At 37.3% G+C, this 19,616-nt stretch overlaps 1 protein-coding gene, 1 long non-coding RNA gene and 1 pseudogene across 4 annotated transcripts in view; 2 read left to right on the top strand and 1 right to left on the bottom strand.

Moving 5' to 3' along the window:
- The first annotated feature begins 2,876 nt into the window (after positions 1 to 2,876).
- On the top strand, positions 2,877 to 3,643 carry LOC114505525 (annotated as a pseudogene).
- A 6,395-nt stretch (positions 3,644 to 10,038) lies between these two features.
- LOC118498521 lies at positions 10,039 to 16,578 on the top strand. Its single transcript, XR_004901001.1, has 3 exons — positions 10,039 to 10,118; positions 13,027 to 13,126; positions 16,500 to 16,578. It is a non-coding gene; the product is annotated as an uncharacterized LOC118498521 (long non-coding RNA).
- DOCK11 (dedicator of cytokinesis 11) overlaps positions 10,341 to 19,616 on the bottom strand; it is a 189,816-nt gene continuing 180,540 nt past the window's right edge. For 2 of the 3 annotated variants that reach the window (XM_036016645.1, XM_028522215.2), the window contains 5 exons: positions 17,114 to 17,324; positions 16,554 to 16,744; positions 16,001 to 16,101; positions 14,351 to 14,489; positions 10,341 to 10,810 (listed from right to left, as the gene is read on the bottom strand). In XM_036016645.1, the coding sequence (XP_035872538.1) occupies positions 10,688 to 10,810; positions 14,351 to 14,489; positions 16,001 to 16,101; positions 16,554 to 16,744; positions 17,114 to 17,324 (765 nt within the window). In that variant the 3' untranslated portion in view covers positions 10,341 to 10,687. Of the gene's footprint in view, positions 10,811 to 10,957; positions 10,976 to 14,350; positions 14,490 to 16,000; positions 16,102 to 16,553; positions 16,745 to 17,113; positions 17,325 to 19,616 lie in introns of all 3 variants that reach the window. The other variant, XM_036016646.1, reaches the window with a different exon arrangement.

Below are 19,616 nucleotides of genomic sequence, written 5' to 3'. Positions count from 1 at the left end.
CCTTCAAGGCTCTATTCATGCCCTTCTCTTCCATGAAGGTTTTTTTTTTATTCTACATTTAGAAAGGTTCTGCCTATTCAGACACTTATTAGCATTGATCTTTACATGACCTTTTATATGTCTATCTCTTATCTCTGTCAACCACAATCTCTGAGGGCTGGGATACTGTCCACATTGCTTTGTACATACGATGGCTCCAGAAGTATCTGTTTGTCTAAACTGGCTCTAGTTCCTTGAGACTGCTCAAGCACTTATTCTTTGCCAGGCACTTCTAGGTTCTGGGGGAAAAAGAGGTGAAAAATCACAGACCCTACCCTTATGGAGCTTACCTTTTTGGTCTCCCTTGAAAGTTGCAGCAAACCATAGGAAATAGTATAAAATAGTTGAAAACACTGTGGACTAACATTCAGGATACCCTGGCCTGATCTCTAACTTGATATGTATCTTGCTGTGTATCTTGAATACACTTCTTAACCATTCTTCATTTATTTCCCTATATACCATATAGGAATCATGTGGAGAACTAAATCAGAAAAAGACGCAAATCATACCGGAGGGAAGTGTCTCAACAGATAACAGATATCTATGAAAACCCTACAGCTAACACCATACTTAAAGGCGAAAGACTGAAAGCTTTTTCCCGAAGATCAGTAACAAGACAAGGATGTTTGAGCTCACTACTGCTATTCAATATTTCACTAGTAAGGTTCTAAGTAAGACAATGAAATAAAAAGAATCAAGATTGGAAATGAAGTATCTGTACTTTTCAGATGACATGATCTTACATAGAAAATTCTAAGGAATTCAAACAAGCCCTGCATGGTGTGGCAGTGGATTGGGCATCATTCTGAAAACTGAAAGACCATGGGTTCGATTCCCAGTCAGGGCACATGCCTGGGTTACAGGCCAGGTCCCCAGTTGGGGGCATGCTAGAGGCAACAAATCCATGTTTCTCTCCCTCTCTTTCTCCCTGCCTTCCTCTCTCTCTAAATATAAATAAATACAATCTTAAAAAAAAACAATCCACATAAAAAACCCTTAGAGCTAATAAAAGAATTCAGGTAGGTTTTAGATAAGGTCAATATATTAAAATAAGCTGTATTTCTATAAACTAGCAATGAACAATCTGAAAATGAAATTAAAAACTCCATTTATAATAGTATTAAGATGGATAAACTACTAAGGAATAAACTTACCAAAGTGTAAGACTTATACACTGAAAACTACAAAACACTGTTGAAAGAAATTAAAGACCAGCCCTGGCTGGCATAGCTCAGTGGATTGAGCGCAGGCTGCGAACCAAAGTGTAGCAGGTTCGATTCCCAGTCAGGGCACATGCCTGGGTTGCAGGCCATGGCCCCCAGCAACTGCACATTGATGTTTCTCTCTCTCTCTTTCTCCCTCCCTTCCCTCTCTAAAAATAAATAAATTTTTAAAAATCTTAAAAAAAAGAAATTAAAGACCTAAAATAAATTTTTAAAATCCTGCATTCACGAATTGGATCTCTTAGTTTGTTAAAATGGCAAAACTCCTGAAATTGAATTACTTATTCACAGCAAATCCTACCAAAATCCCAGTTATCTTTTTTTCCTGCAAAAAAATTGACAAGTGAGGGAAATGCAAAGGACCCAGAATATCCAAAATAATGCTGAAAAAGAACCAAGTTGGAGGACTGACACTTTCCAATTTAAAACTTAGTACAAAGCTATAGTAATCCAGACTATATAGTACTGGTATAAGGAGAGACATATAGATCAATGAGAATAGACTGAAACCAGAACAAACCCGCACTCATGGTCAACTAATTCTTTTTAACAGTGTCAAGAGAATTCAATGGAATAAAATGGTGTTTTCAACATACGGATATCTACAGAGACAACTGGATATCTACACGAATGGATTTCAAATCCTTACCTCACACCATATACAAAATTAGCTTGAAATGGATCAAAGACCTTAAAGTAAGAATTAAAAGTATAGAACTCAAACATAGGTTTAAATCTCCATGACCTTGCATTAGGCAATGTCTTTTTATTTATTATTTTTAAACATTTTATTTATTTATTCTTAGAGAGGGGGGCAGGGAGAAAAAGACAGAAACATTGATCAGTTGCCTCTTGTACAAGCCCCAACCAGGACAGAACTGGCAAGCCAGGCAGGTGCCCTGAACCAAAATCAAACCCGAGACCTTTTGCTTTGCAGCTCAACCAACTGAGCCACACCAGTCAGGGCTAGATAAGGTCTTTTTAGATACACCATCAAAGCACAAGCAACAGAAGAAAACAGACTGGACTTCATTAAAATTAAAACCTTTTGTCTTTCAAAGGGCATTATTACCAAAGTGAAAAGGCAACCCACAGAACAGGAAAAATACACTGAAATCATTTATTTAATAAAGGGACTTGCATTTAGAACATACAAAGAACTCTTGCGACTCAAAAATAAAAGGATAACCCAATTTTGAAAAAAAATGGTAAAGAATCTGAATAGGCATAGCTTCAAAGATATAAAATGGCCAATAGCCCTGGCTGGTGTAGCTTGGTGGACTGAGCACAGGCTGTGAACTAAAGGGTCATTAGTTCGATTCCCAGTCAGGGCATATGCCTGGGTTGCGGGCCAGGTCAGGTCCCCAGTAGGAGGCGCACGAGAGGCAACCACACATTGATGTTTCTCTCCCTCTCTCTCCTTCCCTTCCCCTCTCTCTAAAAATAAATAAAACCTTTTTTAAGTAAAAGGTTTTACTTAAAAAATAAAAATAAAAATAAAGTAAAAATAAAGCCTTTAAAAAGTAAAATGACCAATAAACACAAGAAAAAATGCTCAACATCATTAGCCACCAGGTAGACGCACATGAAAATCTGACTTCCTTCCATTGGATGCTGGATAAGCTGACCAGTGTGTTTGCTCCTTGTTCATCTACCGGTCTCCACAAGCTGAGAGAATGTCTCCCTCTCAGCATTTCCCTAAGAAACAGATATGTATGCCCTAACAGGAGATGAAGTAAAGGAGATCCACATGCAGCGGTTTATTAAGATAGATGGCAAAGTCTGACTGGATATAACCTACCCTGATGGTTTTATGGATGTGATCAGCTTGACAAGACTGGGAAGGATTTCCATCTGGTCCTTGATACCAAGGGTTGTTTTACTGTTCATCGTATCACAGCTGAGGAGGCCAAGTACAAGCTGTGCAAAGACAGGATGATCTTTGTAGGCACAAAAGGTATCCTTCATCTGGTAACCCATGATGTTCACACTATCTGCTACCCTGATCCCTTCATCAATCTGACACCATTCAGATTGATTTGGAAGCTGGCAAAATCACTGACTTCATCAAGTTTGACACTGGTAACCTATGTATGGTGACCCAAGGGGGCTGCCCTGGGAAGAATTGGTGTGATCAACAAGAAAGAGGGGTCAGGGGAGGTGCACATAGGCACACAACCTGGTTCTTTTGACATGGTTTAAGCAAAATATGCCAATGGCAACAGCTTTGGCACCTGGCTCTCCAACATTTTTGTAATTGGCAAAGGCAACAAACCATGGATTTCCCTTCCCTATGGAAAGAGTATTTGCTTCACCATTGCTAACAGAGAGACAAGAGACTGGCAGCCAAACAGAGCAGTGGGTGCAATGAGCTCTAGGTAAAAGGATTGGGAGAGTCTTCGTACTTAATTGAAGATGATACAGAAAAAACAAAACCACAATGAGATACCACTTCACATTCACTAGAAAGGTAATAATCAAAGATGCAGATAGTAAATGTTTTGGAGAATACTAAGAAATCTGAATCCCTATATACTACCTCTGGGAATGTCTAGTGGTGGGTGTTGCTATGGAAAACAGTCTGGCAGTTCTTCAAAAGGTTAATAAGCATAGTTACCATATGATGCAGTAATTCTACTCCTAGGTATATGGCCAAGAGAATGGAAAGCGTATCTACACAAACTTGTTCAATAGTGTTCACAGCAACATTATTAATAATAGCCAAAGGTGGGAATAACCTAAATGTGCATCAACTGGTGAGTGGATAAAATGTGGTGCATTCATACAAAGGAATATTGTCTAGCTGTAAAAAGGATTGAAGTACTAATTCATGCTATAACATGGATGAACCTTGAAAACACACTGTATGAAAAAAGCCAGTCCCAAAGGCCACAGATTGTATGTATGACTCCATTTACATGAAATGTCCAGAATAGGCAAATCCACAGAGAAAATAGATTAATGGTTGTCACTGGCTAAGGGGAGAGTAGGTAGTTATTGCTAATATGTTTGGGGCTTCTTTTTGGAGTGATAAAAACATTCTAAAATTAATTGTGATACTGGTTGTACAACTCAATGAATACATTGGGTTGACCAAAAAGTTCATTTGTTTTTTTTTTCCATAAGATGGTAGAATTTAGTTGTCTTTAACTTCATTTGAAACAATTTTGTTAGATTGTATTGTAACAGCTGTCATATCAGCATGCAGGCGAATTCTTACTGGATGATGATGCACAGTTGGGTAGACTAGTTGAAGTTGATAGCAATTAAATTGGGACATTAATCGAGAACAATCAATGTTATTCCATGTGGGAGATAGCTGACATACTCAAAATATTCAAATGAATAAAGTTACTGGTAAAAACAACAAAAAAAGTGTCTTTTATTTTACAGAAAAAAAAAAAAAACGTGGACTTTTTGGCTAACCCAACACTAAAAACCACTGAATTGTGCATTTTAAATGGATGAATTGTATGGCATGTGAATTATATTTCAAAGAAAATGGAAAACTGGAAGACAAAAAATGCTGGAAAAAGTTTAAAAATGCCATACGCAGAGGCAAAAATCTTTGAAGAATTTAGTTATAACTTCAAGCAGGAGTTGGATAAATATACATACACTTTTCTTAAGACAGTGACCATTATGTGGTTAGAGACTAGAAAAAAACCATTTATTGTAACTGGACCAGATAAACAAAGTACTCTTATTGGCCCGCTCCCAGGACAGAATACCTTTGTTACACAAACTCAGTCCCCATCCACAACCAACTTCTATTCTATTCCTTCACTTTGTGTCTTGATAGCTAAAGTAATGTACTATTAAAACAAGAGACTGAAGAGAACCCAACATTTTGTAGATCAGAAGGCTGAAATATATATCTGATTATGAATATTTTTGAAGAGTTTGGAAATTCCCATTATTTCCATACATTGCTTAGGTTCTTCATCTCAAGAGAAAAGTTGAATTTACAATAAAAAGATTGGGTTTTATTATGATGACCTATTTTGTTTATTAATTAACCAGTGAGCAATCTCTTGTTCTATGGTATGTTGATCAAGGTTCCAAGGTTGTTTGTTGTTCTCTGAAATTTTCTGCCCTTACTCTGAAAGTTGACAAATTAAATCTAGTGAAATTGTGCCATGACCTGGAGAACTATTGGCCACAGGACCCAAAATTATCTTTAACTTTTCCTTCTTTCTCCTTACCCATCAGTAAATCATGTCCAGTCTTTCCAAATATCTCTGTGCTTGTCCTTTCTTTTCTATTCCTTGTTCCTATCTAAGGATTTATGGACTCAGAATTAGAATACTGCATTCACTGTATAATTGGTTTTCATATGTCCATCTCTCTCTGCCTGAAATACATCTTGCAGCAATATAAAGGATTAAATCTCTCAAAATAACATTTAATCAAGTAATCTGTTTCAAAACCTTGACTGGCTCCCCCATATTTACTGAGTAAAGTCCAAACACTATTAGCCTGGCACTGAAAACTTTCTAAAATCTAGGACCAAATTTTATTTCCAGATTTATCATCGACCACTTTTCTTGAACAAAACTGGTCTCCTCACCATCTCCTGAACTTCTGCTAATTCTTTTATTATTTTATTGTTGTTCAATTACAGTTGCCTGTATTTTTCTCCCCACCCCTCCCCCCATGCTAATTCTTCTTATATCTTTTCTCATGATGTTCCTCCTATCTGCAACAGCCTCTCATCTTCTAAAGCCTTAACTTTTATCCATGAAACCATCCCTGAACATTGTAATTCACAGCGACCTCTCATTTCTTGAATGTGATGAGAGTTGAGGACAGCCAAATGAATATTTGGCAGTGCTCATATACAATTTTCCTTATCTTATATTGTTAATTCTTGTATTATTTCCTATTGCATGTATTTTGTGTCCTCAAGTAGACTACAGGTTCCTTGAGGGCCAGCGCCATTTATTATACTTCATAAAATTACTCACAGTGCACAAGGCTGTGCTCAGTGACATGACGCGTCTATCATGAGTCAAAAGTACTGACTTTCTGCAAGATGCCTCATTCTTACATGGCAGCACTCACTCAAGGTACCAGTTCCTTACATATCATGGCAAAAATAATGACTTTAAAGGTGAAACTAACTCTGCAGATCCCTTTAAGATACTAGGAATTACAAACTGCCTCTGAAATTTCTGAATCCCCTATTAAAATATAAAATCAGCCTTCAATAAATAATTTCATGCTCTCTGAAAGCTTAAAAATGACATGTAAAGAAAAGATTGTCATGGGATTACTGCCTCCCAGCCCAGATGGTTGTGTAGATAAATGTAGTACTCAGAACCTCCTACAACCACATCAAAATTACAACTAAACTACAGAACTATCATTCAGAACCACCTGAAATCTAACTGAACAGAAGTCCTACAACTAAGGACTTAAAGAAGATACATCGAGGCTGGTAGGAGTGACAGAGACGTGAAATGGGCTGGTCCAGTAGTTAAAAATTGGGAGGCTTCTCTTGCCCGTGGAGGTTTCCCCTGAGGAGGAAGGATCCCAGCCCCACACCAGGCCCCTCAGCCCAGGGTTCCAGTGCCAGGAAGATAAGTCCCCATAATTTCTGGCTGTAAACACCAGCAGGGATTATGGCTGAGTGAGACAGAGGCTTCCAGAGACCCAGATGTTCCTCTTAAAGGGCCCATGCATGAACTTATTTGGACTCACTCCCTCTGATATCCAGTGCTGAGGCAGCAGGCTGAAAGACACCAGAGGCATATGGGAAGGAACTGAAATGACTGGCATCAGGGAGAGAGCTGTAGGGGCAGCTTTCTCCCAGACAGAAGTGTTGGCAGAGGCCAGTCATTGGTCCTTTTCTGAGTTCACTCCCAACTCAGAGTTGGCAGGCAGGTGCTGTATTTGACTTTCTACCCGTGGCTAACATTGTTTGCCCTGCTCTGTTGATTCCCTGAGGCCTCACCCAACCCAACTTGTGGGCCCACCCAAGCTGTTTCCAGTGGCTTTTCCATAGGAAGGGCCCATCTTGGCTCATGCTTCAGACTTTCCTAAAATCTCTCAAAGCAAGCAGCATCTCACCTCAGTGTGCCCTGTAACAGTCACTAAATGGCTCCACAGCTGGCACTAAGAGCAGTTGGCCTTGGTTCACAGTGAGGATTTGTTGGGGCAACTGTAAGCCCAGCATAAGTAGCAGCCATCTGCGGATCTCTTTGGAGCTCATGCTGGGTGGCCCCAGGAAGAACACAGGTGGCAGCTCTCCTTGGTATGCACCTCCTTGGAGGCCCTAGAGCCACCACACCCAGTGGAAAGCTTTAGACCATGTCAAAGAACCACCCAACCACTTGAAGGGCAGACTAAGTCGTGCTCCTTGGGGTGGGCCCCTGCAAGCTGATCCTCCAGTGGTGGTGGACAGTCATTGCAGCTGATTGGCCCAGGGGTAAATCCCTCCCACTGGAGTGACAACAGCAATTAGGACTCAACTATAACAGGAGTGTACACACCCCACAAGATGGGGTGGACCTGGAGTGCCCAGCTCAGATGAATGGGGAGGCTGTGCCACTGGACCCTACAGGGCACCTCTACATAAGGCCACTGTATCAAGCTCAGAAAACATAGCAGCTCTACCTAATACATAGAAACAAATACAGGGAGGCTCCCAAAATGAGGAGACGAAGAAACATGGCCCAAATAAAAGAACAGAACAAAACTCCATAAAAATAACTAAACAAAATGAAGACAAGCATATCTACCAAATGCAGAGTTCAAACACTGGTTATAAGGATGCTCAATGAACTTAGGAGAAGAGTAGAGGAACTTAGTGAGAACTTCAACAAAAAGACAGGAAACATAAAATGGAACTAGAAAATATAAAAAGAACCAGTCAGAAATGAAGAATATATGAACTAAAATGAAGAACACATTACAGGGACTCAACTGTGAAGTAGATGAAGAAAAGGATCAAATAAGAGACTAGGAAGATAAAAAGCAGAAAACACCCAATCAGAACAGCAAAAAGAAAATAAATGAGGACCATATAAGGAGCCTCTGGAACAACTTCAAGTATACCAACATTTGTATCATGCGGGTACCAAAAGGAGAACAGAGAAAACAAAGAATTGAAAATGCTATGTAAAAAAATAATGATGGAAAACTTCCCTAACCTGGTTTAGAAAACAAAGACATACAAGTCCAGGAAGTACAGAGAGTCTGAAACAAGATGAAAACAAAGAGGCTCATTCCAACACACATCATAATTAAAATGCCAAAGGTTATAACTGGAACATAATCAACAAAAGAAAAAAAGCAAACAAAATATAACCAGAGACACCGAAATTAAGAACAATCTAACAACAGCCAGAGGGGAGAGGGAGGGAACAGTGGGGAGAAGGGTTTTCAGGAACTACTATAAAAAACTCATGGACAAAACCAAGGGGAAGGGTGGAAGCAAGGGAGGGAGGGGGGTTTGGCTGGGGTGTGGGGAAAATGCAGACAACTGTAATTGAACAACAATAAAATTTTTAAAAAAAAAACCCTAAAAATAAAGTAAAATGCCAAAGGTTAAAGACAAAGAGAAAATCTTAAAAGCAGCAAGAGAAAAGCAGTTAGTTACCTACAAGGGAACTGCCATAACACTGTCAGCTGGTTTCTCAACAGAAACTTTGCAGGCCAGAAGGGGTTGACACAAAATATTCAAAGTGAAGAAAAGCAGGGATGTACAACCCAGGTTATTCTACCCAGCAAACCTATCACTTAGAATCAAAGGAAAGATAAAGAGCTTCACAGACAAGTAAATGCTAAAGGAGTTCATTATCACCAAACCATTTTATATGAAATGTTCAAGGATCTTCTTTAAGAAAAAGATAAAAATATGAATAATAAAATGGCAATGAATACATATTTATCAACAATGGAATCTAAAAAAATAAACTAAACATACAAGGACAGCAGAAATCAACTCAGAGATACAGAGAACATTTTGATGGTTGCTAGACAGGAAGGGGTTGGGTGAAAAAGGAAAAGGATTAAGAAATACAAATTGGCAGTTACAAAATAACCATGTAAATGTAATGTAGAGCACCAGGAATATAGTCAATAATATATAGTAACTATGTATGGTGCCAGATCTATTGGGGTGATCACTTGTAAGTTATATAAATGTCTAATCACTGGGTTGTACACCTGAAACTAATCTGATTTGTAGGTCAACTGTAATTGAAAACAAAAAATTATGTAAAAAAAGAAAAATGGCCATGTTGGATACATAATCGCTAAGATTTACTGGATCACAAAATATTTTAAAAGCCAAGGCTCCATACAAACCATTTATATTTCAGTGTCTGTTTTTTATTTTCATCTGTAAAACAGGCTAAACTGTATAAAAAAAATAAGTCCAAAACTTAAAATTCACATGAAAGGCAGCCAAAATTATATGGATAATTCAAGCTAAAAAGTTCTTCATATCTTGGTTTCTCCTGAATTTTTTATGTAGTCTCACATTGCTTCATTTTTAGAAATGTAGTCCCTAGGTAGCTGTTCTTTAAGTCTGTGCTGGTTATGTATAATTGACCCAAGAAATGCTGCAACCATCAAATTCAATAAAAATGTTTCTTAACCTTGTAAACTGAAGAATCATCATAAATCCCTACCTCAGACTTTGCTGCTGAAGCTCTGAAGTTGCATAGTATGTACTGACTGCAAATTTTCAGAAATGTTTTACCTTTATGGATAGCTTCTGATGATAAAGCTCCAGCAACAAATGCCACTTGCTAGGCAAACCTATGCCACATGTGAATCCCTCATCTTGTGTGTTGGAGCCCAACTTGATTACCTGGCATCATCAGATCAAAACTTTAAGGACCAGTAATTTTAGTATTTTATGTATATGCCCTATGAAACTTTCCTTTTTAAACAATGTTGTTGTTTCTTTTAGCCCAGCCGTGACTACTAGTAGACAGGATTTCAAATTGTCTCCCTATGTTTTATAGAAATTTGGTAATTTTTTTCTCCAAGGATTAGTATAATGAATTGAGCTTCCTGTCAAGAAAAATGCTAAGTTCAAAGTAGTATTTCCTACACTTCTAGTTACAAATAAGTTTTACCTTTTATTTTGTTCCAGTATACAATTTTACATAGTACCATTATTATTTTAAGCAATAATTAAGCAATTTGGATTCATGTTTTGAGCTCTATTTCTCAGTATATAGATTTACCTAAAAAAGTACAAACTAAGCACAGGGGTGCAATTTTCCAGGCACTTCCAAGTTGCTTAAATATTTACAAATATGTAAGCACCCTGTTTGAAAGCATGAAAATTTTGGTGTCAGAAGGAAACACTTAATGTATATCAAATCTTTAAACTTTAACATTTGCACAGCTCCAAATATTCCTGAGAAAGGTCAGTCTCATTCTCACTTTACACCTGCAGGTCCTCATGTTTCAGCAGCATATCTTGGGGAACCGTAACCTCTGTCACCCGATGTACCACTAATTGCACAAAATACATGTAATGTGTTGTTCATCCACGGAGAATGCATTGTGTCTTCTTGTAATATCTGAAACAAAAGAAATCTGCATGTTTATAATGAAGCAAAATAGCCACTGCCAAAAAAAATGTGTATATGAAATTACAGGCATATCGCAATATATCAATGACACTTAGCTATTTAAAATGACACAAAGCAAAAAAAAAATAACATTACCGACTTAAGTCCTCAAAGCTGTATTACAAAGGCAGCATAGCAAAAAAAGCAGAAAAGATCTGGTTACTCATTAAGAAAAACAAAAGATTGCCAAATGCAAAATTCAGTAAGAAGTGAAAGGTAATGCAATCTTTAAAATATTTTTAATACATGGTCATATCATAAGCTTTCAAGGGGACTCTTTGATATGAGTTTATGGACGATATTCTAATACAGTGATTCTCAAGATCACCTGTGGAGCTTCACAAACAAGCAGATACCTACATGCCTTCCCTGGAGACTTGGGAAATAATACTAAATAAAGAGAAAAGTCCTAAGTGCATATTTCTGAACATGCACTATAATTACATAAGCTAATTGATACAGAAGATTTTTTTACCAAAATCAAGAACTTCACAAAATTTTATTTTTGCCCTGGTCATGTGGTTCAGTTGGTTGGAGTGTTGCCCATACACCAAAAGGTTGTGGGTTCAATCCCCAGTCAGGGCCCGTATGGGAGGCAACTGATCACTTTTTCTCATCGGTCTCTCTCTCTCTCAAATCAATAAATATATCCTCAGGTGAGGTATAAAATATATATATATATATACACTATATCCCATAAATACATAAACACATATATCCATACTAGTATACATATTTTTAAATTATCTATTTGGTGTGATCAAAAGTGACAGGGATCTTATGTTTGGATTAGGTGAAAGAAAAGAATAGCATACATATCACATCCAACCTTTTCACTATACACTCCCAACATAGGTTTCAAGTTTTCAATACTTGGTTCTCAAGTTAGCTCTGACACTTGAGAGCTATTAAACCTGCAAATTTGTCTATGGTGGCAGTAATTCATCATTCCACTTATGTTGCTACAAGTCATGTTTTATATAAACCCCATAAAAGAGACAATTCTTCTTTGTCTCTATTTACAAAAATCATCACTCATGACATGAATCTGAAAGTATGTAGAGGTTTAAAAAATGACTAATTGAATACCCACACGTTGCAGATGTGACAAGTGAACGGGGCAACTCATTGTAAAGAAAATAAAACATACCAAACAGACACTACAATGGCTACCACAAACTCTATCTAATAAAGAAGTTTGTAATTAATACATTTTTTAAAGATTTTATTTAGTTATTTTTACAGAGAGGGGAAGGGAGGAAGAGAGAGAGAGAAGCATCAATGTGTGGTTGCCTCTCACTCACTGCCTACTGGGGACCTGGCCCACAACCCAGGCATGTGCCCTGACTGGGAATTGAACCAGCGACCCTTTTGTTCACAGGGCAGCACTCAATCCACTGAGCCACACCAGCCAAGGTGAATAATTTGTTTTCAATCTGAGTCACTTAGAGTTCATGCAGCTGAATGAAAATTAAACAATTATAATATAGTACACATTGGCTTAAAATGACATGTGTTATTTTATATCTTTTGTGAAGGAGGAGCTTTTGCTGTGTTTTCCCCCTATGGATTATGAAGAATAGAAACCCACAAACTGTCTAGTTTCTAGGAATAAATTATGTCATTTATTTGATAAAAGTACACCTCAGAAAAGTGATGGTAAAGAAAGGTATATCCCTACTGTACTCGTGGGCTGAGTTGGAGATAGAGACAATATGGGAAGTGGAATGGTTCCCCACCTTCCTGGTCTGAATGACCTGGCTGCTTTGAGAAACAGACACAAAAAGGCCTCTGAAAACTGAGCAGCAAGGGATGCTTTGGAATAGTATGCACTTACTCCTAAGTGGGCTAATAGAGGTAAAGGTGGAAAAAGAAGAAACAAAACACTGATTCCAGACCCCTCAAGCCAACAAGATTCCCAGCCACAGAGAAGGGTGAGAAGGAGACTAGGACAACCAGTCACTGAATAAATGGGATGATGAAGTCTGGCTCACTGGATTCTCTATACTGAGATGACAATGGTTGGAAAGTTAGACTCCTGGTCACTCAATGCAGCCTTGGGTTAACAGTAACTAAATTTCCCACAGCTGTTTCTTAGAAATATCAGACAAAATAAATTCAGAGAGGTAGAGTTTGATTTAAAGTCGACTAGTTTGTTTTCCTAGAAAAACTCTTCTCTTCTCCATCATCACACTGCTGTTCTTTGGGTGCTAACCACTGCTGGCCTGTTTGAAGGTATACCCTTACTGTGGCAGTCTTACAGGGGTGAGCGCAATCACTGAAATACAGACAGAAAGACCAATGACTGGACTCCCCTCTGGAACCAGCTTTAAGAATGTGTTCTGTAGCCCTGGCTGGTGTGGCTTAGTTGGTTGCAGTGTTATCCCATAAACTAAAAGGCCATGGGTTTGATTCCCAGTCAGGGTACATGCCTGGGTTGCAAGTTTGGTCTCTGTCAGGGCGCATACAGGAGGCAACCGGTCAATGTTTCTCTCCTTGCCTCTCTCCCTCCCTTCTCCTCTCAAAGATCAATAAGCATGTCCTTAGGTGAGGATGGATGGATGGATGAGTGAATGAATGTTCTCTAAAAAGATTGTAGTTATCTTAAGTCTTAATTTCTTAAAAATTGAGAGTTTGAAGTATTTCTGAAGCAACTATTTATCTCAATGGGTGTTTTCCTGAGTAAGGAAACAAAGGAGACTATATAAGCCTAATAGGCTAACTCAATGAGGGACCAGACCATAATGCTGCAACTTTTACAAATGTGTTTAAGATGTTAAAATACTTAAGTGAGAATCCGTGTATAGACTGGTTGTAAATACAAATTTCAGGATCCCGATATAGCAATGAGGTCTTACCAGAGAAATCCAAGAGCACCCCAGTTTTAAGGTAACTAGGTATATAAAAGTTGTAACTACCTAATAATGACATAATTTGGCTCTGAGTGAGGAACAGGTCTTCACTTCTGTATTTTTCAGATTGGGTTTTACTAAGCTAGCTGTAATTGTCATTCACACTCAGTCACAGATTGAAATGCTAAGAAGTTTTAAGAAAATAGGGTGTTTTGCAGACTATATAGGTGTTAAGACAATATTCAAATTTTGGAAATCACTCAGAATCTCACCTAAATGATACTATCTACTTTCATATAGCCATAATATGGATTTGGCTATTGAGACAATAATTTCATTTCTTTAGGAGTCTTCTTGAGACTCATCCATGTTCACAGTAGATCAATTCAGATTTGCTCGGCTAGTCACTTCTAATGGCATTTTAGTGCAAAGAACAATTTGGTTTATATCTGATAATTACTTTAGTAATTGCTTCAAATTTGATTTGAAATGTCATTTAAATGATTAATGATAATATGAGCAAAATTTAAAATATAGACTGAGTAATTTCAACATAATATACTTCAAATTGATTTTGTTAAGTAACACTTTAAGGACCCAAGATCATGTTCTCATTTTCAACCACTTTAATACTTGCCTGCTCATGGATAATGTCAGACAACTCTTTCACCATTTCTCTAAAATTTGACTTTAGCCCTTCATGGTACTCAATCTGATCCTCTTTAATTAGCCGCTCATTTAGTTCGAGTGCAATGCTGCATGCTTGTATGAATTTCCTGTGGATGAAGATCAAAGATAAAGATTTTTTTATTTACTCCCAGAAAGTCTTACAGATAGTCATTTTGATGTTCACTTTAACGGTGGCTTGCTTACCTAGAAGATGATTAGAATCTGGTATTTTCTCACTGCACCCCTCCTAATGCCCCATCCTGTCTGAAATGTCCTTTCCTTTGTGCTCTTTTCTCCAGTTTCTTATGTCCTTTAAAACCTGATTATCTGGTTGTTTTGGTTATTTCTGGCATCTGTGGCCACTTAGATGGATTTTTAAATTTTTTACATTCTGTTCCCCAATTATGGAAAGGAGTCCCTTTAGAGGATATGCATGGTAGAGCAGGGAAATGCATGGGGTGCACAGGAATTGAAATTCCACTTTTACACATTTAAAAATTCTCTTGAGGGCAGAGGAGGTATCAGTTTTCTATGGAAGAGACACCTCTGACCAGTTATTCTTATAAACAAAATCTCAAGGGAAAAAATGTTCTGTTTTTTTTCCCTTCTCATTGGATTCAAATATAATAATGGCTGATTTTCAGAAAAAAAATATCTGTAGATAATGAGCCATTCATTCAAAAATAATTTATTTGGGGCTTACTATGTGCCCAGTACAGTGTTGGATAATGTAGGTACGAAGTATCTGCCCTGGGCTGGTAAGAGTAGGAACAGAGTTAATGACTTATCAAAAAGTACTTTTCCATTATTAAGTGTTTATGTTTACTATCCATAATTAGAGTGTATGTCTGAAGAGACAAAGTACCTCACTGCCCATTTATTTTGTATCTCCATCACAACAACCAGTAGAATCTTATACATGCCAGGCACTAATAAATATGGGTGAATGAATGGCTACTGTTTACTCTGCGACCTGGAACAGCTGATAATGCAGACAGGAAAAGTAAATGAAATGAGTTGAAAGCAAATGAATGGATAAATTATCATTTTTCTCTTTATTTTACTCAATTGTTTCTTTTATTCTGAATATAAACTCTTTTCACATATTAAACAGATTCTGTTCTAATGCAAGACCATTCAGACATTCCTTAGCTTGCAGGGGTTCTCGCTCAAGGCAAGCTATTACATGCCCTAGACTGGCAGAATACAAGTGTAACTAAGGACACAGAACAGGAGGCAAGCCTGTCCAACCCTTCCAGTTCCACTTTGATTACTGCCCTAAAAGTTCAGAAATTCTGTGACATGAGGCCAGTGGGGCAAAGAAGGAAACTGCATAATGAATTTAGGCTCGTGTTTGTGTCACAACACCCAAAATGCAAAAGTGAGTTGTTATGTTTAATCTCTTGGTTCACTAGGAAATTGTTAATATCCCACAGCAAGAAAGATGGATACCGCATTTACTCACTGAAGTACCATTAGGAAGTCTCTTAAATATTGTAAAAGAGAAAAGAGTATGTCCTTTCTTGTACAGATAGTATTTGGTGAATGTTCTGGTTTCTTTTAAGAAGAAACAGAGTGACAGAATAGAGGTCTGATCTGAAAACTACAAAGCACTTACCTAAACATGTCTTTCAATTCATTGACTTTCTTAGGTGGATACTTGCTAGCTTGACTGTCATTTAAGAAAGCCCTTGCATAAGCTAATGGACCAGCATTTACCTAAATTACAAAAGAAGAAAAATGGGAGTTATCAGAATGTAACCAAAAGATAAATTTTGCATTTCTTTAAAAAAAAAAAGCCAAATACTGTACATTAAAAATCTGCATTTGAGAAACATATTTACTATTCTTACTATAAGTTTATTTGAAAAATGATTACCTAAAGCAAATGACCTGAAAAAAGTATATTCTAATAAATTGGTTAATGATTTCTAATGTGTAAACATAGAGCTTGGCAACAGTCAGGGGATTTACGTTCAAGTCCTCCGACATATCACAACATTTTTAGAAATTGAACATAATTTCTGTATTAAGCTAATAAAAAATAATGGATAGGTGTCTGTAGTCAATAACACTAAAACACACAAAAATAATTAATGCTTGTTCTGTGCCCTTAGGAAAGCAAGAGGATCACCAAGAGACATTTAATACATGTTTGGCAACCAACATACCTGCACTGAAACACAGCCCTGCAATTTCAGTTGAAGCTGAATCATGTCCACATCAGCAGAAGAGCAAAGTTTTTGCAGCTCTGCAGTTTTATCTTTTATTTCATCAGTAGCAACATCAATTGGCTTTAAATTAATCTGCTGTTCATAGTTTATAGGGATCCTCTTCTTCACATATGGAAATGAGTTTGAAGCTATTAAAATGTTAAGATTAATTTACTATCTTAAAAAATCATTTGTTCAAACACCCAAATAACTTAAAAATCTACTGTGTTTACTTTTCCCCATGCCTTCTCTAGATAATACCTTAGGGTACCATATAGCACCTTATTACTTCAGGGTTGAGGGAGAAATTCTCTTTATGAGATGTTTTGGAGCAATCACAAAGTACATATATGAAAATTATGATTTATAACATACCCATGTTTGTGAAAGCTAGTGACTGAATAGCAGAACAATGAATGATTAAAATTTCAGTTACATTTCCTGGTTGGCCAGCTGCTACTTGTGCTTATCACAAAGGATCAAGTCAATCAAGTAGTTATATGCAAAGTCCTACTTACTGGTCAAGATTGTACGACGTTTGCACTGTTCTTCTATGCAGCCTTGCTTTTTGCCAGATAATGTATAAGGAGCCTCAAAAACAAATTTGTTGATATTATGGTTTCTTTCAAACTCAGTCTTTCTTTCTGTGAGCTCTTTCTCATCAAAGTAAGGCTTCACATAAGTGACTTGGATATGAGCAAATTTTGGATCAAGCTCTTTGGCATTTACCTATAGATAAGAAAGTTTTGTTTTTTAAGCAATGACCTATAAATAAGGAAGTTTTGTTTTTTATCCACTGAAAAGGAAAGGGAATACAGGTAAGCTACTAACTCTTGAGATCAACTGAACTATGACCGTGCTCTCAACTGAATAGACATGTGGAAGAGGTCTTTGTTCTTTTTTAGGGATCACTTCCTTCTAATTATAAAGAAGATATAGAAACCTACTTGGAGATTACAAAACTGTAGGAAGATGAACACTGTAATCCTCCCACTTTGGTGTGACCATTATTCATATTTTCATGTATTTCCTTCCAATCTTGTTTCTATGAACATTTATTTATAAAACTGAGATCACTGTTTTATAATCTGAATCCTTAAAAATATATGAAAATGGTTAATTGTATATTTGAATTCCACCTCAATAAATATCTATTACACAGAGGATTCTGAGAACTTGACAGAGCCCCAGAAATCTATCTTCCTACCTAGGCAACAGGTACACTAGCAGAAGCTGTTTGATGTAACTGTTCTGTAACCATAGAGTCTGTTGAAGGCTTGCAACTTCTGGGGGAAGACTTGAACAGAACATTGCAGTTGGTTTTGACTTTGGTCAGTTTCAGTTCTTGGCACAGTGGTAGCTACTCATACACTACACCTCAGTACCATGTCAGGCAGCCTCGCACATGTTCCTGAATATGTATGTATATGCAATGGATCATTCAGCCTTAAAAAGGAAAGATATTCCACAATATGCTACAACATGAATAAACCTTGAAGATATGCTAAGTGAAATAAGCCAGTCACAAAGAGATGATTCCACTTATATGAGGTGTTTAGAGAAGTCAAAATAACAGAGACAAAAAGTAGAATGGTGGTTGCTCTGGGCTGAGGGTACAGGAGAATGAATTACTGTTTAATGGGTTAAAGGCTTCAATTTTACAAGATAAAAAGAGTTCTGAAGAAGGACAGTGGCAATTGCTGCACCACAATGTTAATGAAGTCAGTATCACTGAACTGTACACTTAAAAAATGGTTAATATAGTACATTTTGCTATATGCAGTTTACCACAATAAAAAAACATATTATAGTTATACTTCTGTATTGTAGTCATCAACATAACTTCTTGTGACTGTATGGATTTTATGACTAGTACAGCAAAGTTGTCATTGTTCCCATGTGTGCATTTCAGTCCACTTTCCTTGGTGCCAGGTTACATTGATGTCACACAAACCTTGCACAAACCAGTCTCACTATGTTAACAATGGCTGGACTTTTTCTGTACAGACATCATATGTGAATGTTTTTACACAAATGTGATCATACTATTCATACAGTCTTGCACCCTCATCTTTTTTCCCCCTAAGTAATATCTTGGTAGTTTCTTAAGTGTTGATATGAAATTCTTTTTTAAACAGATTTTGTTTATTTTATTTTTAGAGAGAGGAAGCGGGGAGACAGAGAGGGAAACATCAATATGTGGTTGCCTCTCACGAGCCCCCTACCAGGGTCCTGGCCCACAACCCAGGCATGTACCCTGACTGGGAACCCTTTGGTTAGCAGGCTGGCACTCAATCCACTGAGCCATATCAGCCAGGGCTGATATGAAACTCTTAACACCTAGATTACTATATCCTTTCTATGGGTAATACCACAATTTCTTTAGCCAAATGGACATTTAGATTGCTTCCAGGTTTTTGCTACATAAACTTGGCAGCAATGAACACCTTTAAACATACATCTTTGCATGTGTACATCTACAAGATAAAATCTTAAATGTGAAACTGTTGGGTACAATGACACATAGTTTAAAATACTGGAATATATTACCAAGCTGCTCTTTACATTGTCTGTGCTCTTAAGCAGATTTTGTTCTTTGGCAAGGTAAAAGACCATTTTTAATTTCTGCTTTCACACATTAAGAAATAAATAAGGATGTTAAAAGTAGCAATTGCTTATTATGTCTGTTGCCTATGGGGAATGACAAAAATATTGTGCATACAAATAATGTCACAAGTCCAGGCGCCTGATGGTGGGTTTGTCACCAGCACGTGTCAGCCAGTTTTTCAGAGGCAGAATATAATAGAAAACTGTATGTTGTTCAACAAGCCTGACTTTCCATTAACTTTCCATTTATGGTAATAGTGGTGTGGCAGCAAGCCTAAGACTTATCAAGACCATCTGGCTACAAGGAAATAAAATCTGTTGTCTTAATCCAATAAAATACAAAATAGTTAAAACTGATACGGAAAGAAGCAGGGAGGTTTTGACAAATATTAATGAATTTTGGACCTACCAGTA

This window comes from Phyllostomus discolor, chromosome X (genome assembly GCF_004126475.2).
Source record: "Phyllostomus discolor isolate MPI-MPIP mPhyDis1 chromosome X, mPhyDis1.pri.v3, whole genome shotgun sequence".
NCBI lineage: Eukaryota > Metazoa > Chordata > Mammalia > Chiroptera > Phyllostomidae > Phyllostomus > Phyllostomus discolor.
This window is presented reverse-complemented; position numbering and strand designations above follow the sequence as displayed.